The sequence below is a fragment of the Stylophora pistillata genome, chromosome 10 (assembly GCF_964205215.1).
Source record: "Stylophora pistillata chromosome 10, jaStyPist1.2, whole genome shotgun sequence".
Taxonomy (NCBI): domain Eukaryota; kingdom Metazoa; phylum Cnidaria; class Anthozoa; order Scleractinia; family Pocilloporidae; genus Stylophora; species Stylophora pistillata.
In genome coordinates, this window is record NC_142528.1 from 13,322,876 (window position 1) to 13,344,701 (window position 21,826).

Below are 21,826 nucleotides of genomic sequence, written 5' to 3' on the forward strand. Positions count from 1 at the left end.
TCCAACTTGCCACAGAATTGCAGGGCTAGCCACACTAATATTTTCTGGATAAAGATAATGCGTATTAAACCAATTCAAACAGCTGATGATCATTAATAATAAAAAAAGATGCTCGTAGCATGTAATATGTTTTCACTTTATATTAGATGGAAAGTATAAAAATTAAACGAAGCCCGTTAGAAATTAAAATGGTGTCTACATCCAGTGCAATCGTATTTCGAAGAGTAGATAATTGTTATCGCTACTTTACGCACACCTAGGCACACTCACTCTTTGGGGGACGTGGAAAGATGATGTAGCGATCACACGTGCAATGCTTTCAGCGACATTATTCTCAGACACTCTGGTTAGTATCACAGGTTATTCTTGTCTTAATCCACTACCGGTACATTACTTACAATAGATAGCAAGAGGAGGGCGTGGCTTAAGATGCTTTGCCGTTTCATTATACCCAAGTGAGAAAAGCGTCTGCTGCACAAGGGCGTTGAGCAAAAGTGAGTTAAAAAGCGAAGAGCATCTCCACCTTCATCGCCTTTTTAGCTCGCTTTCAACCCATGCGCATCGCGTGGCCAATTGTCCTGCTTGGATAAAAGGAAATGGAAAGACATGCTACACAAGCCTGGCGTTTCTAGACATTACTGTTTGTGATGATGATTGGGATCATAATGACTGAAACGCTCATTTTGTCCTCTTCATTCTTCATCCCTTAATGGTTAAATCAATTAGAAGCTTGGAATTAGTTGCTTGACTAATAAAAACTAATTCCAGATAAAGACTGGAGATTGTCTTCGTCTTTATCTTCCTTTTCGGGAACATCACTTTTGTTGTCGTCTTTCAAAGGTTTGTTGCTGTTTGGCTCTGCTTCCTTATCTTCGTTTTCCAAGCCATTGCAACCCTCATTCTCCGCGCTAAATGTCTGTATAATGGAAACAAAGAAAGATAACGACTGAGAAGCTGAAGAGAAAAAAATCAACATCGCCACTACATTTCAGTACACACTCACCACTTAAGATAATTTACGTCTTTGAATTCACTATATGTAGTGACTTCCCTCGCTGCCCACAACAAAGCACCGAAAAGATTTCTCTCATTATTCAAAGATATTAAAAAATACCGTATCAAGAGTAAATGGAAATTCACTAAGCAGGTGATGAGAAAGACCAAGATGGAACGAGTAGAGTGCTCAGGGAAGGAGAAGATTAAATCAGATTCCGAAAGGGGAAGTGAATCATACGACTAAATTCTTTAGGCTACGCAAACAGTAAAATAGTTAAATTAATATGGACTGGCAATTGTGAAAATAGATAACTCACCGTTAAACCAAGACTATTTGTTTTTCTCGCAACCCTTGGTGTGCCAGTTAGTGGGTACATATCTGTGGAGACAACGCTGTACATACGTGGTTGCGCAAAAGGATCGTTGAAATTTTGCCGATCTGATGTATTCCACGTCTTTAAACTGTTTTTCGATCTTCTGTTTTGAAGCTTTGCGGGAAAAAACACAGATTTTAGTTTCGGCTAGAGATACACTTGAACTGAATTACTTAGATCAGATACAATGAAATATATCAAGTTCACATATTTTGAACTGCGGTATTAGATACGTATGACGCACGATCCTCGCAGTAGATAGCGCTATTTAAGCAATAGCGAAAATCAGACCTGAAAAAAAAAATTATATATTTCATTGTATCTGGTTTATTACTTTCACGGGTTTATTACGAATCAACTTAACGGCCTGCTCCCAGTTGGCTTGTTAGCTCAATTGGTAGAGCGCTGCACTAGTATCGCAGAGGTCAGTGGTTCGAATCCCGTACAGGCTTGATTTTTTTCAGGTCTGATTTTCGCTATTGCTTAAATAGCGCTATCTACTGCGAGGATCGTGCGCCATACGTGAATTACTTAGAGTCCACCAAAGTAGAACTGATCTTTTAAATTGTAACCCCTTCGCGAGGGAGATTGAACTTTTCCCATATTATGGTTTTGAGAATCTGTCAGAAGCGACCGAATGACTGCTGTGTGTTCTAGTCAAAATAACTATGTGACCTTGGTTAATTTTGAAGAAAGCAATTTTCAACTAAGTGCCGAAAAAATTCTTGATTGCATTGGTTGGGTTTTATCCACTCTATGCTCGAGCTACCTTCTCAGGCTATAAATGAAACCAATGTGACTTGCTTCTCGCGCTTAGTCGTGCTTAAGGCTGCATGGTGACCTCTCCCCATTTTTAATGATCATTGCCTCCTTCTGAAACTGCCTCTTCTTTGATTGACGATTATGATCACGATCCTCGATAAAGAAGAAAGCGCTTTACTCATTGACATTAAAAGCAGATAGAATCTAACTAAAAGCTTCTATAATTATTCGTTTACTAGAGTAAAAAATTTTATAGGACCGATCATTACTCACGATAAAAAACAGCAACAAAGCAAGCAAAAGCAGAATTATAATTCCAAGTGCGATCACAACCATAATCCACGGCATGCATGATCCGGGCTCAGGACATGTTGGACACGTTATAGTTTGTGTGGGACCAGCCACCTGCTTTACAGTTTCGACGGATATAGTGAAGTTTTCTGAGCCCCCTTCACCTTTCTCTATTGCCTCCTTCAGGCTGTTGGCATCAACATCCGTCGTAGACGTAAGGAAAACTGTAAAGTCGAAAATTATGCTTCCCTTCCGGAAGTTTTTCACCTCAATATAAAGTAAATTTTGTTCGTATTTCTCTTCGAGAATTCCTCTTAAATGTTTTTCCAGCTTGCCCTTAAGTTCTTTGTACTTATTCGATTTGTTATCTCCATATCTGCTTTCCCAAGGTTCCTCCACTTTGCCAATTCCTTCGAATTTTTGGGAGCTCTCTATTGAGGTCATAGAACAAATAAAAGACGCAAATTTCATCAGTAATGCCTGAGCTGAGTAATTTAAAGAATGTTTTAGATAAAGTGTTAGTTAACTAACGATACCTTACTATTGACATGATCACCCCTTAGCAACCATGTACAGAGGTCATGTGTGATACGATTAGGAGTCACCCTAGAGTCCCGGATGTTAGTATCTACTAAAACAATGGATAGCGTTAAAGGCCCACAGATCCGAAGCAAAGATGTTATTCCACAGATCTAAAGCATGGATGTTATACCACAGATCTGAAGCAGGGATATTATACATCAGATCAGGCGCCGATTGCTACAAGGGTGGATAACGCTATCCACTGGATAAATCTCTATCCGATGGACTGCGCAGTACGTTTTGCCAACATTTATCTGCTGTGTAGAGATTTAGGCGTGGGATAGCGTCTTTGAAAAAATAGGCCCTGAAGTGTTGATCATATACTATAGATCTGAAATATAAATGTTATACCTCAGATCCAGAGTATGAATATCGTGCTGCAAACATGAAGCATGGATGGCATTCCACAGTTCAAAAGTACTTATTCATTATAATTTGAATATATCAACAAATTTGAAATGGTAAATTGGCCACCGTTACGGTTATAAAAGCTGACGTTTCGAACCTTTATTTACTTATTCATTATCTTACCTTTTGACGGTGTAGTAGGTGGTTGCGACGTCGACGACGTAGACACCATCATAGTTGTTGGTTTTGTTGTCGTAGATACAGTTTGTTTAATTAAACCTGATGATACCATTGACGAGGAAGGTAATCTTACAGTTGAAGATTGTGTTAACTGGACTAGTGATGCTGGTGGTTGTGTCAATGATAATGGTGATGTTGATTTTGTCACTGATGGTTGCGGTGTTGATTGGGTTGATGCTGAAGCTGATATCAATTGCGATTCTTGTTCTGATTGCGATGACTCTAATGCCACTAGTGTTGGTGATAATGATGCTAATGGTGATTCTGGAGGTGGTGCCGTTGATGATGGTGCTGGTGGCGTTGATGTTGAAGCTGACACAGATGGTTGGGGTGATGCTGACACCGCCAATGTTTGCCTTTTTATTGCCGTTGATGATGGTGCCAGTGGCGGTGATTTCGACACTGCTTCTGATGGTGATGACCCAGATGTTATTGTTGCTGGTAGTAATTGCGCTGATGGCGATTGTGATGCTAATGATGAGTGTGACGTTGGCGGTTGTAGCGATTCTGGCTTTGATAATGGCGTTGTCGGTGCTGGTGGCGTTGATGTTGAAGCTGACACAGATGGTTGGGGTGATGCTGACACCGCCAATGTTTGCCTTATTATTGCCGTTGATGATGGTGCCATCGTTGGTGATTTCGACGCCGATTCCAATGTTGACGACCCAGATGCCATAAGTAATGATAGTAACTGCGTTGATAGTGATTCTAGAGGTGATGCTAGTGATGATGGTGAAGTTGGCGGTTGTGGTGTTTCTGACTTTGATAATGGCGTTGTCGGTGATGGAGATGTTGATGCCACTGCTGATGTATCAGGAGATCTTGGCACTGATGGTGATTCTTCGGCTGAAGATGACAGAAATGGTGTTGGTGTCGTTAGCGGTGATGTTATTGCTGACCCTGATTGTTGAAGTGATCCTGAAGGTACCGGTGATGTCGGTGATGGAGATATTGATGCCGTTGCTGATGGCTTAGATGATCTTGACGCTGATGATGCTTTGGCTGGCGATGATGAGAGTGGTATTGGTGACTTGGTGGCGGAGCTGTCGTTGACTCTGATGGTTGAGGTGAACGTGAGGGTGCTGGTGATGACGGTGGTAACGCTGTTGTTTTTGGTGCCGCCGGAGGCGATGTTGGTGCTGATCGTGATGCTTGACGGCGATGCCGAAACAGATGATGAAGCTGCTGACAAGGTCGCGGGTGAAGATGATGTTAATAGTGAAGAATAACGAGATGATAATAACTTAAATAACTTTCAACTAATTCAATAGGTAATTACAAGTAAACCAGTGAGACAGAATGAGAAGTGTTTGAAGCACGGTGGGAAAGGGCGGCAAAAGCTGAGCAAGATGACTGCAAGCATAAGCTATGATCTACATGGCGTCGATTTAGCAATTCCAATGTCGTAGAAATTGATTCCATAATCTGGTAACATCGTGGATGAAAGGACGATTTTCTCTACATTCTACTCTATTAAATATCTAAACAATATTCACCGCATCGAAATATAGCGTCCAATTTGAATCACCATTGTTTTGGACTTATTAGCCTCTTCTTCACGTGGAAACACAAAAGGATTATCACATGTGTGAGAGGCTAGTAAGTCCAGAACAATGGCAATTCAAATTGGACGCCAATCAATTTTTTAATTTTTTTAGATTCGCTGGAAAATTATGCGACTATGATTGAGGGGAAGCCGGAAGAAAGAGTTTTGTCCCGAGACTGAAGACGAGTTTCCAATACTTAAGAATTACACATTAGCGCTCCAAGGAAACAACCAAAACCTAACTGGTCCTTTGAGACGGTCAGGGTTCTTTTAAGAACCATAAATTGCTTATGGTGTACTTAGGGCTGATGGCAGACTACAGATAATCTTATCTACGGATGAATGTATATATCTTATTAGACGTTTTGTTGTGTAGTATCGCTGAGTATTTTTACGAGTTGTGTCGTAACGAGTAAAAATACTCAGCGATACTACACAACGAAACGTCTAATAAGTTATTTATTATCCAACACGCCAAACTGTTGTTTCTGCGGGCGAATTTCGCGGATATTTATTTACGGGGAGTGCGTGACAGAAGTATGCGAAGGGGAAAGGAATTGGCGCGTTGTTGTCTTGCTGTTTCTATTTTCTTCATTAAATGAAGTAATTTTCTGGTCGTCAAGCTGTTTTTCTTCGTTCGATTCATCAAATGAACTTGGATCTATGTTTGCCAGCCATTCTGACTCTTCGTCGTCGGAAATATGATTGAAATTGTCCGCCACCCTTTTTTTCCCCTAACTACAAGCCAATTCTTCGTTTGCGGGATGCGGGAAAATCAGTTTAACCGGTACTGCAGTAGACGAGTACAAATACCGCGTGATATTTGTACTCGTCTATGGCGTTATTCGTACTCGTCTAGGTGTAGTTGGATAATAAAGGCTGATAGTTTCTAAAGAAACTGTTTGGGGCTGCGTCGATGGGGGTAACGAAATAATTTGAATATATCAACAAAGTTGAAATGGTAAATTGGCCACCGTTACATTTATAAACGCTGACGTTTCGAGCGTTAGCCCTTCCTTCGTCGCTCCGACGGACTAACGCTCGAAACGTCAGCTTTTATAATCGTAACGGTGGCCAATTTACCATTTTAACTTTGTTGTTATATTCAAATTATCTACGGATGGATATACGTTCCCATCCTTTTCTCGCACTACATCGTCTAGTTGGCTTACAGATCTATAAACGTGTTTTTAACTGTTACAATCGTCATCACGAAATGTTCAAAACTTGCTGCAAATCATTGACAAAAACTTGTGAAACATTGACAAATTTGATCACAATTGTTGGAGACGGTAATAGTCATTTTGTATCAAACAATTTTTTTTCGGAATTGAAAACAGCTACATTGATGAAACGTTTTTTGTTGATTACCAAATTAAGGGTGTATAATTTTGCGCGATTGTGCACTATCGATTTAAGTCAATGCTTTGAATTTTCAAGCCACCAGGTTAAACAAGTTACTGAAACATAGCCTTTGTTCTCTCAGGAAAAAGTTAACTTTCATGCATGAGTAACATATTAATTCCCTTCAGATCATTCTAAAGGACAATTACCTGGGCTTTTTTTCAATTCTCCTCCACCACCAATCGGAGGCCGTTGGCGACAGATCAAACGGAGGTGGCCCAGCTTTCCCTAACTACATCGTCACAATGTAAAATAGGCACCCACGGTCTGCTTACGCAGAGCTCAACGTGTCTTTAACGGTTTCAGTTTTTACATTTTTGCGACTTCCTTTAAGGACGTCCTTTTTTTACACAGTATAATTTGGATATATCAACAAAGTTGAATTGGTAAATTGGCCACCGTAACGATTACAAAAGCTGACGTTTCGAGCGTTAGCCCTTCGTCGGAGCGAATGTCAGCTTTTGCTCAGCATTAGCCCTTCGCTCCGACGAAGGGCCAACGCTCGAAACGTCAGCTTTTGTAATCGTTACAGTGGCCAATTTACCATTTCAACTTTGTTGGTATATCCAAATTATTTTCGTTACTCCCACCGACGCAGCCCCAAACAGTTTCTTTCGAAACTATCAGCCTTTATTCATTCTTTTTTACACAGGTTCCAAGGGCGACGTGAAAAAATTCTTTGCGACTTGTAAAAATATAAAAATATACTGAGATGTATAAGGTAACAAACAACATTAGGAAGTGTTCTAGTCAGATCCCCCCGCCTTGACTCAGTGATACGAAAAATTTATTTAGAAAATTTAACCTGTTCAAGTGAGTACTTCCGGTCTACAGCAAACGTTGACTTGTCTGGAGTGTTAATTGAAACTGAAACATTTCATCATAGGAATTAAGTTTCTAGACAGACTTTTTCTCACAGGATTTTCGAAATATGCTTATCAACCTCAATTGCAGTGGATAACTTCGCAGATAAATCATTTCTTCAAGCTATTTATGTATGTTCATGTCAACTTCCATGTTCTTTTGTTTTGAAGAACGCCTATGGATGAATTAAGTGCTTCATCAAAAAATACTTGCGTTCGTGTAAATTCATATAAATGGCTCTGAATTGTTTTGCTAGCAATCATTAATATTCATTTGGACTCACTAAACATCTAAATGGCTTGTGTCATCAGTCCTTTAGCTCTCAAAAGCCTTACGCCGCCGAATTGTCAATATGCGGAAATCAGTTTTCCGGAAGAATGATTTTGGGTTACTTCGCAAAAGTCTCAACGGAAACGTTTATTAAAGAAACGATAACCCGCGTGTAAAGTGCTGGAATGATTTCAATGCAGCTAAAAACAAGTTAAACCCACACAGAACGGTTTGCAATCAGGAAATAAAGTATTACAGTTCGTCTGCATTAGTTTAGACTGGCGCAACAATAATCTCAAGCCCGGAAAACCAATAAGTCATAATTAATTGAAGCAGAGCGCGTGATCCGCATAAATAAAACCTTAACAGTTGTTTTGACACTTTGTGTTTTATACATGACTGCATTTAAAGTTCAGCAACATAAGCAGGTTCATGCGTTAAACCCCGGTTTGTATAATTGTTTGCGCCCAAACATCTTAGATTAAGGATATGTAGGAAATTATAAAAGTAAATCTTATTACGCAAATATTCAGATTTAATCAAGAACACCCGGGAAGAGTTTCATGTGTTTTGACCTTTAAATGTTTTCTTTGTAAGACTTGAAAGTCTTCCGCTACCAGGCTTAATAAAATACTGCTGACAAGGGCTCCTTGTTATCATATGTGTGTCAGAATTTTACTGAAGCCCTAATGGAACATCTGACCAGTTTGAATGTGAGAGAGATAAAAGACATGTTGCTTGTCAAGTGTATTCTGAACTGAAGGAAATCAGCTTGACATTTCAGAAATGAAACTGCGTGAGAGAAAGCAAACATGAAAAGGTTTTCTATTTCTGCGTTCTTGATTAAAGCAGGCAAGGAATTTGTTTACCTTGTGAGCTTGTCGCGATCACACAAGCCGTAAACGACATGATCCACAGAATAGTAACCAACAGAATGGTCCTCGTCTTGATCGGATCCATTGTGGCTTTTTATGGGCGACACAGCTTGAACGATGAACAGTCACGTAGGCTGATGTTTCCCTGTTTAACGCTAACTTAGACTTCTGCGGTACGAGGAAACTAAGAAGCAATCAAATTCCCCAGAGCGCTACCCAGTGACCATACGGAGTAATCGTAACCTTTTGTAACCAAGGTTTAAAATAGCTTTTGTGCGTTGCTGAGCACGCTTGATTCTATAATCCCTTTAGTCAGTTCAGAAGAAACGTAAGACGGAAATCAATTCTAGAAACGGAAACATGTCATGTAAATTATCGCTTGTCTGGTATAAGTGCCCGGATTAAGGCATATGAAACAACAGCGCCTTTGTGTTTTAAAGGCTTGTATGACGGACAAGTTTTTTTATGCTTGACTGCGTCGGTAATCCTTGATCATCATTATGGATATTTTGCATGGAAATGATAATGATTGTGCAGGTTAAAAGACTCTTTTTTAAGCAACTCTTCCTAAAGAACGACAAGTTGATTATCCAAATTAGCTCATGGGTTTCAAGTTGTGTTTCGAAGCGCGGATTGATACCTGAAGGTTCTGTCATTAAGCACTTTTTTATTCTTTTGAATATTGCCATTCAAAGTATGACAGCCGCTTTCATAACTGTAAAATTTTTTCACTTTTGTCCAGGTGAAATAAAATTTGTCTTGTCACATATGTCGTAAATCCATGCCTTATGGAATGCCATCGCCTCTTTAATTTTAAAAATTTCTATTATAAATAGGGTGGCACGTTAAAAAATATATTCCTTGCCCAAGATGCGAAAATACAAATCCTGTCACGCAATAAGCAAAATTTACTCATGTGCATCTTTAATTCAGGTTGTTAAAAATTTCCAAGCTATATTGAACAAGAAAGAAAGAAAAGGTGAACTTTGTTCTCAAGGAACAAAATAATCCCGTTCTGTCCCTTGTGACCAAAAATTCCCTTAGCTGTTTCCAGATTTCCTCCTACTACTGAAATTGACTGCAGGCCAAACGGAAACAAGCTTGACTTCCTAGATCCCAGCTTTTTTGTGGAGTCAAGAATGAAAGGGATTGGGAACATCACCAAATTCTCTGAAAGAACGCGCCGCAGAGTTCTTAGAAATTGGTGAAGATATTGCTATGTATTGTTGTCCATAAATACGTCTAACATTTACTCTTTCCCTCCCTGGATGGAAGATGCCTTTTACCGACAAAGGAAAGTCCTGTGCACGGGCTGTTCACAGCTGTGCAAAATGCAATCGACGATTCACGAAAAAGGAATCTAAGGAAGGTTTCATACAGCATTTAGAGAGTTTGAAACATCAGACCTCCAAAGCTAGTGTACCAGAAAGCTGTGGTCATTGCGTTCGTTCCTTCTCGAGCACCACAGCGTTAATCCAACACTTGCAAAATAATCGCCACCATTTGAAAGATTTACACCACGCCGCTTGCACGGGAAAGTTTCAACTCGTGGAGCAGTTAATGAGAACTGAGGCCGCAAACTGTCCAGGAGATTCTCATCTTCCTTCGAAACATCAGACAGGCTACACGCCGATGCATTGTGCAGCCTTCGGCGGCCATGATGAGTGCTTAAAGATAATGCTTAACTGGCCCGATGGAGACCCGAACGTCGTTGATCCCACCGATGGCCGAACTCCTGTTCATCTCGCAGCGTGGAAATGAAATGGCGTTTGTCTCAGGCTATTGCTCAGGAAGGGTGGTAATCTGCGTCAACTTGATTCAAATGAAAACACACCAATTTCTTTAGCCAGAGATCCATATTGTTTGGCTCTAATTGTCTACCATTTAAATGGTAAGTTCGATGTTTAATGTTAGTCTAATCTTGACATAATCTTTCCAATCGCTTGTTTATTATTTGGTATTACAGAGCCATCGTGCGGGTCGCATCAGACTCGGGTCATACATGCACGAAGAATAGTAAGGTTACAACAATACTGGCTTCATGAGGTCCATGAGGCAAGCCACCTACAAGAATTCCCATCCTCACGGGTTTTCCGTCGGTAAATTTTCCCCTTTCATCTACGTATGTTTATGATCTTTGGGAAAGGGTAACACATGGAGTTAATTATTTGAACAGAGATCCCACTGATCGCTGTTCCTAGATGTAGACTTGAACTTGAACACAAACAAGTTTGTTGTAATTGTTCATTAAGAATCCCATACCAAATTACTAACTTCTTGGACTCGAATACCCTCTAGGGACTCATTTTTTCTCGTGACGATTTGAGTCACAACTAATTCAAATGAAATGGCAAAGCACAATAAATTCATGCAAATTTAGATAGATAAGTGTTTTATATCCTCCCTATTATCATTGTTTTAAAAAATAAATTGTGCTTTGAAACATTTGTTTTAAATTATTTACGATTACCTTCTTTTTCCATTTCTTTCACCATTAAGTAAAGGGCACTTCGTAATTTTTACCATTCCGTTTTATATTACACGTGAGCTTCATGTTGTTTTCAATAAAAATAATTTTGAAATTTCCTTCACCATTAAGGAAGGGCACTTCGTTATTTTTACTATTCCGTTTTATATTACACTTGGGCTTCATGTTGTTTTCAATAAAAAATAATTTTGAAATGATTAGTGTTTGCTCTTCACAGAGACAGAATTCAAGCTGAATGTGGAAGGGTCCATAGAACTTATATGGAGGAGTCTTTGCAGGGAAAACCGTTCAATGGTTTCTGCGCCAATCAGAGAACTCCAAGACCCACGCAATGCTGGCAGGATCAGTCAATCCAGCCATGAAGGTGAAATTTATTACAACAACAATGAAAACCAGGCCTTACTTAATCAGGATGACTATAGCTCTGAGAGAAGAAATAAAATTTCGTGCTTTATCTCCCTCTGTAGCGACATTTGGGGTACAGCACATCCATTACCCACCATTTGAAACTCTTTAGGGAAATCATTTTGGTTCATGGACCGGTCCTTCCACTGAAGCTGGACCATATAAGACCCAACTGGTGGAATTTTAAGCAGAGTCACCTATCCAGAATTTAACGTTGTGTACATTGCTTGTGCATGTCACAACAGTTGGTTATCAAAATAAGGTACCTTTCTTGAACTCGTTCCAAATAGATGGTTAGTGATTAATGCAATACTCAGAAATAATCTTGCCAACATTTCCTCGTTTTCTCCTTTAAGGGTAACATATTGAGTGGTATGAGTTTGCGTCAAGTCAAAAATTTTGTTATCCTCAGAATTAAAGATTTACGCATTCTCATCCAATGCAGGATTTTCCAGGAAGCCATATGAAGTCCTTGCAAGGGGTGAATTGGCAGTTGAAATATTCAATCAGGCACTACGTGAGGGAAAAGCATGCATATCTCGCATGCAACTCACCGTTATAGGGGATGTCGGGGTCGGAAAGACAAGCCTGGTGCGTTCTCTCAGTGGGGAAGATTTTAAAGAAGAAAAAAAAGAAACGCATGGAATTGACACTTCCATGGTTGAGATGACCGAGTTGGACGAGTCGTGGCATGCTGCAGACCCAAACAAGTCCCAAGTCGATGAAATTTTAGCAGACAAAGTTTGTCAAGGAATTCAGCGTTCTCCTAGGGTGGGCCATCCTTTTAATACTCAAGGAAACCAGCTTAGTCGTTCTGACCCAACACCATCCTTCCCGCCAAGAGGGCAACATTCTCCTTGCGTAAGGCGACTTTGTAGCATAGAAGCTCCATCCACATTGTGAGGTACTGGTGCAAGCGATGGGGACCAGACAAGCTTAGCAAAAGAGTCACCTGCCTCACAGCATAGTCTAACGCGCGGAGGGAAGTCTTCACGAGAGATACCAATCGATGAGATCATGCGAAGGCTTAGTCTGAGTTCGGAAGCATCTCTGGGTGAGAGCGAAAAGAAGTACGCTAAGATCAGCATTTGGGACTTTGCTGGCCATTCTTTGTACGAAGCTATGCATCATGTTTTCCTAAACAGGCGTTCCTTTTACCTTACCGTACTAAATTTGGCTCGGCTGTGTGACTTTGACAGTGCCAGCCAAGTTCTAGAAGAGGCTCATTTTTGGCTAAATTCTATAAGCGTGCATGCTCCCCACACGACACCTGTGTTCCTTGTGGGAACACACAGCGGCGAGGTGAGCGAGAAAGACATGGCAACGGCAGAGAAGACAATTTATGATAAATTTGTCGAGAAGTTTGGTCAACAACTTGTGAAAAGCAAGGAAAACAGTTTTCTCTTTCCAGTGGAAAACACCTTTGGTGGCAAAGATCCTGGAGCAGTGGCTTTAAAGAAGGCCATCGAAAATGAGGCAGCACGACTGAGGAAAATGGACGAGGAGCTTCCACTTTTGTGGCTTCATTTTGAAGAGGAAATTCTGAAGTGCAGAGAGGAGCAAGAATTTCCCCCATGTGTCCGTAAGCCTGCTCTAAAACAGATGTTGGAGCAGATTACATCCCGTAGTATCGATGATAGAGAGTTTGGAAGCATGCTACAGTTCTATCATGATAGTGGTGTAATCATCCTCCCAGGTCAGTAAAAAGTCTACTGCATTTTCTTATTCAGCATGTTTATTATTTTTATGATTGTTATTTTTTTTCTGCATTTCCTTATTTAGCATGTTCATGTCATGTAAAACAAATAAATTGATATATTTATCGAGTTCTTAAGAAGACTCAAGAAAGTAATGGAACCACATCCTCTGGATTTCAGAAGCGTACATTTAGGTTGCTATGTTAAGGACAGCCAATGTCACGGCTAAGTGGTTGCTTAAGAGAAGAAGGTTAAGGTATTCTAACCCTTAGTCGTATGTTTATATCCCCTCAGCTTGACCAGAATAATAATTTAGAATTTCTTTTCAGAGGAGCTAATTGGACCTAAGACGCATCACAACGATTTGAATGATGTAGTGGTAGTCAATCCACAGTATCTCGTTGATGTCATGACCTGTCTTCACGACATTTCCGATCACCTGAATATTGACCGTGAACATCAGAGTCAGTGGCAGGCCCTGCAAGACCACGGAGTAGCTACCATCGAGCTCTTGGAGTATCTTTGGAAAGACTTTAAAAGCCCTGCTACTGAGCTTGTTGCTATCCTGGAAGCTTCAGGTATGCTGTGCCCAATCTCTTCTTCCACAGAGGATGAAGACCAAGAGGACGGTACTAAACCAGTTAAAGGTGATGAGAATGGACCAGAGATTAGAAAATACATCGTACCATTTCATCTGAAGGGAAAATGCTTGAATGGAAAGTGGGAAAAGCTGTGTCGGAAGAGATGGTCAGGAATTTGTACCTCAGACAAAGTTCTGATGTTTGATTTCCACGGTTTCTTGCCTCCTGCACTCTTCCACTACTTTATTGTTCGCACTGGCTCAAGAAGTCAGTCCAGCAATGGCATGAGACCGATCATCGCTAAAGGGATGGCCATATTCTCATTTGGAGACAGTTTCTTCATCCTTACAGAGATGTGTCAGAAACACAACCAAATTCGAATAAAGGCCAGGTAAGTCACCTTTCAACTTGATGAAGGTGATTCCCTAATACTCTCTGAGGGACTAATATCCCATCCAGAAGGAGAAGCATTTCTCATAGTCTCCACCTTAACAGCATCATTTCCAAGAGTTGTGTGTGTTATTATCCTATGGAGACATTTTATTGACGATTTTCTACTATTAACAGGGTGGTGGCATAATTGGTTCTTCTATGTCACTTTCACTTGCATCAGTTTAATCATTCTCTTGGAGACCTTTATTGTTTCAACATCAGATCGTAGGAGAGATGAGCTTTCGGCTAAACTTTGCCTATGTTGGAAAAGGTTTCTTTCAATCTAAGCCGCTGAAATAAATGGAAGTTCCGCTTTAGTGATTCTGTTTTCATTCATTTCTATTGCAGGTACAAAAATGAGAAAAAGCTTCATGAGTTATTTTACATCTTGAAGTCGATAATGACGGACATCTGCCAGCGCCAGTTTCGATTTCTCAAGTTCCGTTTCGGACCTACCTGTCCCAACCCACGTTGCCCCGGGTCATCCAGTGAAGGTACAGTTCTTCCAATGGACACCTCCTCTGACGAAAGTGATAATGATGACAACGATGATGCCGAGTGTGGTGAGCGGGAGTCCTACGTTGATTCCGTAACAGAAGGTGTTCGTCGCCATGTAATCTGCATAGACCCAGCTGTTGCATCGAAGCCAATATGGTGTAACTCCACTCCGGTCCATGAGTTCGAAGAAATCAAACAATGGCTTGTTAAGGCAAGGGATTATCTAACTAGCTTCGTTGAAGTCTTCCTTGTTAGTACTTAAAGATCAGTGTTGTAAGTTTGTTTTCTTCCTTTAGCCACAAGATGCCGTTTCTAAGGTCCCAGAAGACTCTCCTTGTTATTCAAGTAGGTGAATTACCTTACTAAGACCAAGAGCTTCTTCTACGTATGCTTCACTTTTGCTTGCGTACCAACAGAATTTCATACATGTAGTTACAATCTAAATTCATAATATCATGCAATACCTATTGTACCTCTGCCAATTGCGTGCAAAAAACACTTTTTTTTTAATTTCGGTGATTGATGTTTTTTTCAGAACCTGTCGAGCCTTGCTGCCTTGCTCTAGTCGCTAAAGAACTGGCCTACAAATGGAAATGGCTTGGGAGAAGTCTCTCGGTACCAGACACAGTCATTGAGACCATTCAGGCAGAAAACCAGTCTGAAGAAGAAAGGGCATATCAAGTCCTCACGCGGTGGAGTCGGAAGATGGGTTCCGTAGGTACAGTGCATGCGCTGATGAAAGCGATCCAAGAGGTTGGCGACGTTCCACCCTTGGAGGCTTTTGATCGACACCTTGGGGATCGCCACGTAGAGGCAGCTAAGCCCTATTAATGAGATATTCTACTCTATTTTTGAAGGAAGTCCAAAAGATAAATAAACAACAGCTTCCATCTGGTACGAAAACATACACGTATATTTTATCCATGAAAATTTTCTGTTTCGAGAAGCGAACAGCTTTCTAGTAGCGAAGCTCGAGAAAAACTCTTAGCTACGAAGAACAAATGATGTGTATGGATACACATCATTTGTTGCATATTTTGATACACATCATTTGTTGCATATATGTGCATATTTTCGTGCCAGATGGAGGCTATTGTGTTTATTAGCCTTAATTATATGTTAGCAAATTGCGGAGAAAAATGTTTACAAATAGTTTATTGTTTACTGCTGGAATGTTCACCTTCCAATGTTCTCTGGTACGACTTTATGAACAGACTTGTTCCTTCTTCTAGGCAAAAAAAAAAACATAAAATGCCTTCTCATCTTAAGCTAGATTTTAAACGAACGCTTATTGGATTGGACTTAAGGTTTGAAACTTTGAGAATATCATTTGGGCTTTATCCTCGGATATTCACAGTTTTAGCGACTGGGGCAAAGTCGGTCACGTAATGTGTTGAGACCAATCGCGCTCAAGAAAAAGAATATTTGATGAATTATTATCTGAAATATTTAAATAAGGAGTCGTAAATAAAAAAATTTTCCCCAATGGTTTCGGTACGCACGTACGTACTGGAGTGGACGTAAGTAAAAAGTTATACGGACGCTCAAAAATTTTGAAATTAATTCTTCAATAAGACCAGTTTAATTGACTGTGCCAGGTTGTAAGGATACATGTATGTAAGTCGCATAAGGTTAGGAAGAAATTTTGAATTCAAGTGAATTGCTCTTGGTAATGTCGTAAACTTAATTTCAATTTCTTAACTGTGTTTCAACTTTAGTCACTTAATCCGGAGCAAGATTCACTGACGCACTCTATGCCGATGGGCATACTTAATTTGTTTTCATTTACATACATAATTTGAAACAGCCATCCTATCTGCGTGTCTGCTGCTATTCAGTGCAGCGAATACACCAAAGTTGAAGTATAATCGTTTTCTCACCATGCAGTCTCTTCAAGCGATGAACATGGATGGATACCCACGATCGAGAAACTCGGCCACGGTTCCGAGAACCGGGGAGTTTTGTAACAACTGTCCGCCGAGGGAACATGTATTCAAAATGCGCGAAGCGCAGCTGAGGGAAACCAACATATCATAGCCCAGCACAGCAATGTGCTTCATAAGTTCACGCGTATCTCAACGACTTCATCGCGTGAAGATGAAAACCAGTATAAAGTAGAGTCATAGCGGTTCACGTCCGAAGTGACTATATCGTGAGAAAACCGATCACATTTCAGTCATTCCTAATGTCTACCTGTCTGTTTGCGAGCAAGCTGTTTGCTTGTCTGTCTGTCTCTTTGTCTGTGTCCAGTTGTCTCCTTTCCCTCTAGGACTGTATCTTACTCGCCAAAGTTGAGTGTATAGGCTTGTAGCTATTTACGCAAGACTGATATCGTGCCTACTCCTCGCAGTAAAGTGAAAAGATAAAATTTGAGAGATACAATGATGATCATAAATTTGATCCAAAACAAAAATTGAAGTAAAAAAAAAAGAGAAATCAGAGTACGAGATTTGATTTGTTCGTGAAAAGAAGACTTTATTTCTGTATGAAATGATCATAAAAGCAAAATTCAAGTAAAACTGTACAAGAAAATTATATTTATATCAAATCAGACAAATAGTACAGTATACTTCAAGGTATTATTTCAGGCAAGGTATGACTTTGATACAACTATTTCAATTTTAAGTTTAATTCTGCATGCGGCTTGGCTGGGTAGTAAATTTTGCCCTTGAAATACAAATTTTCAGTATGGTGAAGATAGGGTACAACATGTCAAACATCCCTTCCTCATCCTAGTGGTCTTCATTAGACCGGATAATGAACATGAACAATTACACGATGTATTCTTCTATAGGAAGTGATTTATGAAATTCATTATTTGGTAATGAGTTGTAGTTGAACATACCATATGCAATCTTCACTCTGCAAAATTAAAATCTCAATAATTTTATTGTAAAATGGAAACAACAATGATAATAGTAAACTATTAAAGAGTAGCTTACCTTAACTATCTTGAAAAATTACAGACCAGTCATAGCCTAGGGGGTGGGAGGATTTTGTTTGTGTCTCGATAAAATTTACTTGATCCTCCAATAAGGCTCCGTCGCCAGTTCATTGGCAGTTAATTTTCGTTAGTCCCCCTTTCTACTCTTTTAGCGAAAACTGATTCCCCCTACGTTCCCCCTGAAAGTCATGCGATCCCCAAAATCCTTTAACACCCCCTCCCTTTCGCGTTATTATTATTTCTTTCTTTTCATTTTTCAGTAAATTTACTTCCTACCTAAGTTCTTTCGTACATCAAATATTGTAGGATTCTTTTGATTTTACGATACATAGATCATGTTCTGAATGCATAAAATATCTTGCGCAATGATACTTCCCCTCACTTCTTTTGAATAGCATCCCAATACTCTGGGAAAAGTATGGCCAAGAAATTAAATTATTCTGAACAATTTTTTTTTTACTTTTTGGCAATCCGTGTTTTCAAATGTGTCGATTGTCTTACGAATGTTAGTGTTATGTGTGTCGGAATCGAAGCACTGGCCGGGCCACAAAATTTTTATGTATACACCAACGCCTAGGACAATTTGTAGAAGTTACGTGGGACGAAACTGTAGTCGTTAGCCAGTCGATTTTGCTTTAAACCTGGACACAAACGCCGAAATATCTGACTAATGGCACATGGAGATGTATCCCTGAATGTACTACGACTGAATCATTTATTTATAGTCAGCTACTTGCCGTGTTTTCCTTGCATAACTGTTTCCTCGTGGAATAGTTTCTGCAGACTCATTTGCAAATTTATTCTAAGCTGTAAAGGAAACGATTTTAAATTTTATCAAGCTTTGACTTGCTTCTGCAAAAAAATCTGCGACTAAACGCTGTCAGAGTACGTCTGAGGTAAATGTAGTTTCAGCTTGACCTTTTTGCAGATCAAACTGAAACTATATTTAGAAGTAATCCAACAATCATTTTAGGAGATTTAGAGAGAACTAGTTGAAACAAGACCGGCATCATTGTGCAAATTAGAATTGCTAAAGTTCAAGGCTAATAAGACAGCGGTTTTGATTCGATTAGTCCCTTGAAAGTCTTCTAAGGCGAAATAAAATTGCTATACGAAATTCCTTCATTGTTACCGTTTGTCATATGTTGCAATTTGTGACGAAGCAATAAGCAAAGTGTGCAATTTGGTTTACGGTGGTATAGTGATTGTTGTTCGGTTCTTCTCATCCTCATTCATGGTCTTGTAGTAATGAAATGATGAGAAAATTTACCAGCGTATTAAAATACGAGTACCTTTAGAGCTCCTTTCACGCCCACACGTGACCAAGACAGAATTTCTTCTGAAAATTTCAATACAATATCAAGCAGACAAGTGGTGAGAATAAAGAAAAATATCAATTGGGGGATTATTGGTGGATGAAATAATAAATTCTCCAAACTAACATCATAAGCATTGTATGGCAGACAGTAAGGAAAACTATAGACCACTTTCATAAATGGCAGCCGGATTAATATTCTTTTGTTTAAATTTAAATTAGCCCTACTGGCCTCGTTCTCCAGTACAGAATTCAAAAGAATACATTATCTCAAGCGAGGCCAGTAGGGCTAATTTAAATTTAAACAAAAGAATATTTATACGGCAGCCATTTATGAAATTGGTCTGTGAATGAGATCATAGGATTGAAAGGGTGAAGTCCTTTTCGCTCTGAAGACGCTGCAATTTCACCCCAGAGATTAGGTTTACCATGCGTTTGTCATTTTTTTTATAAAGCAGTGGATTTATCTAGCAGCATTTGCCGAGGTGTTACGGGCGTAAAAGTATGGAATCAATAATGAAAGTGTTCACAAATCTTCACAAAAGTAGTGGACTCAAGAGGGGAGAGGAGGTGTGTGCGTGGGATGTGTTGTGAATGTAAACATAAAATAAAAAATAGAAAAAACGTTATTAGTCGTTTACTGTGTTGGAACACTGAGAGGCCAACAAACGGCAAAGCTGCCACGTCAACCACAAGGAAGTACAAAAAAAAAATTAGTAATAGGCAGTGATTATGGGAAGCTGAATTTTTTTCACAAATAGATGCAAGAGGAGTGAGAGAGGTTTCGATTGAAATCTAATACGCGACTTTGCCATCACTGGCGTCAGAATGAACACTGGAATTGGTCAACCCTGTACGGCTTGTTGTTGTTGTTGTTGTTGCTGTTGTTGTTGTTGTTGTCGTTGTTGTTGTTTTTGTTGTTGTTGTTGTTGTTGTTGTTGTTGTATGAGATGCAGAGTCATGGAAAGCTTCACAATTCTTTTAAAGTTGTCTGCAAACCTTTTTTCTTTCCATGATGGGACGAAGAGATCATTACTCTGTATGGGAATGTAAAAATTAGCGTAGTCATCCCGAAAATTACAACATTTTAAGGAAAACCCTTTACTCACAATTTGTGGCAGAACAAAACTGTTCTATACGTTCGTGCAAAAGTCCATAAAAGCTTTTAAATGTTTCCTTACTCTTACCATTCTATCTGCATCGAGAAGGGCCCCTTGGAGCTCAAATGAAAAGTGAATTTTAGTTCGGAAATAATTGAAATTTAAGTTTAAGAGTGACAGAATTAGTTATGAATTAACGTTCATTTGGACGCAGTATTAGAAAAGTTGCTTATTATACATTAAGGTAATTTGGTTGGTTATAAGGTCTTACAAAGACAGAAACAATTGTGAAGGTAAAAATAATTTAATGCATGAAAAGTTAATTAGCTAAATTTCATAAGTGATGTAAAAGCAAAAATTGAAAACTTACAAGACAGGAAATAAAATCCACTCTCTTTTTTACTTAGTTCAGTTTCTACATTGGAAGCGTTACTAAAAGAAAATTAATTTTAGCTCTCTCTGAAATGATAGGATTTGCTGCTTTATCTAAATAAGATAAAAGAGATAAACCGTAGAGATAAATTGGTTCAACATTTCTTGTATTTCTGAATTGTTCATTTAAAAGGAACCAGCGTTTGTGATGCATGTCGTAATAGAAAAAATGTTCCACTTAGAGTGTAGGTTGTTGTTAATGAAATTCAAACATCTTATTCTTTTCTCCCTCTCTTTCTCAGCCACCCAAATGTTGCGATGAATGAATCCATTCAGTGATTAATGGTAGTGAAGAGCCATTACCGTGGCAAAACAGCATAAGTTTGAAAGTAGGGCACGTAGTGCCCGGTGTTGTAGTCTATCTTTGTGTAGTGTCTATCAAAATTGATGGGGGAAATGCGCCTTTGAATATTGTATAGAAAGGGCGCAATATAAATAAGGAATTTATTCATTCATTCATCCATTCATTTATTCAAAGTGTCCTGCTCTGTTCTCTCCCTTTTTCTCAGTCGCTCGATGTTGCGACGTTGAGGCGCGGTCAAACGCACTCAACATGCATTGCAACGCAACAACATGCAACATAGTTGGATCGTGTTGTGGGATGTTGTGTAGGAGCTGGCTAAATGCACGCAACATCTTGCAAAATCCAAAACTGTTGCACCATAAATGTGACCATTTTTAAACTTGATCCAAAATATTTCAAAATGTTCCTACGTGATGGCCAAACGTGTGCAACACGATGAACGTAACAATCTTGCAAGATGTTGCATTGTAATGTTGTGTGCGTTTGGCTGGGCCTTAAGAATCCATTTAGTGAATAATATTTGTGAACAGCCATAGCCGTGGAAAGAACAGCTCAAGTTTGAATGTGTCTTTATCTCCGACAGGCATTTTCCAAAAGAGGAATTGCATTTCTTGCGACGTGGAAAGCGGGTAAAACGCACCAACATTTGCCTGAATAAGTAAATTCCTCGTGTTTTCTATGAGTCTTGTTCATGTTGAGTGTTGAATATGGGTATTGGGAATTTCAGTAGCGGGTTAATGGTCTATGGTGGGGACGAATTGTCTTCATATTCATTTTTTGATGTCAGTAGAAAAAAAATTTTTTTTTTTATCCAATTAATTTGAAAATTAAAATATCAATAACTAATTTCTAATTATATTTAGGTATCAATATTTGTCATTTAAAATCACTCTACTCTAATGGGAATCAATATTAAAGCTTGGTTCCAGAACTTTGTCGGTGTCAAATTATCTCAAAGTTTATAAAAATGCGAAAAATGTGATCGGCTGGAAAAATCTTAGCATATCAAAAGAAAGAAAAAAGGAAAACAATCGAATAAGTATGTTTTTTTATAAAATAGATCTAAAATTATTGTAGG

At 39.2% G+C, this 21,826-nt stretch overlaps 2 protein-coding genes across 3 annotated transcripts; one reads left to right on the forward strand and one right to left on the reverse strand.

Annotated features, from left to right (window-relative positions):
• Positions 1-73: 73 nt before the first annotated feature.
• LOC111346091 (uncharacterized) lies at positions 74-8,948 on the reverse strand. Of its 2 annotated transcripts, none has more exons than XM_088735752.1 (5): positions 8,547-8,948; positions 3,537-4,775; positions 2,406-2,854; positions 1,314-1,484; positions 74-916 (listed from the first exon to the last, which is right to left on the reverse strand). In XM_088735752.1, the coding sequence occupies exons 1-5, from the start codon at positions 8,635-8,637 to the stop codon at positions 749-751; spliced, it is 2,118 nt and encodes a 705-aa protein (XP_088591878.1). In that variant the 5' UTR covers positions 8,638-8,948; the 3' UTR covers positions 74-748. The 2 variants fall into 2 exon arrangements, with proteins under 2 accessions (XP_088591878.1, XP_088591877.1); XM_088735751.1 differs by having other exon boundaries at positions 3,537-4,778.
• Positions 8,949-9,715: 767 nt separating this feature from the next.
• On the forward strand, positions 9,716-17,600 carry LOC111346092 (uncharacterized). Its single transcript, XM_088735724.1, is given in 7 exon segments — positions 9,716-10,443; positions 11,258-11,404; positions 11,891-13,141; positions 13,472-14,114; positions 14,504-14,864; positions 14,950-14,998; positions 15,189-17,600. Coding segments are annotated over 7 exon segments (3,363 nt in total). The 5' UTR covers positions 9,716-9,827; the 3' UTR covers positions 15,485-17,600.
• The last annotated feature ends 4,226 nt before the right edge of the window (positions 17,601-21,826 follow it).

Excerpts from the sequence above, each read along its gene's own strand:
- LOC111346091 (XM_088735751.1), bottom strand. The coding sequence starts at position 8,637 with ATGGATCCGATCAAGACGAGGACCATTCTGTTGGTTACTATTCTGTGG. Across the intron at positions 4,779-8,546 it reads GATCGCGACAAGCTCACAAG|CAGCTTCATCATCTGTTTCG; the intron begins GTAAACAAATTC and ends CGACCTTGTCAG. Across the intron at positions 2,855-3,536 it reads ACCTACTACACCGTCAAAAG|AGAGCTCCCAAAAATTCGAA; the intron begins GTAAGATAATGA and ends TGACCTCAATAG.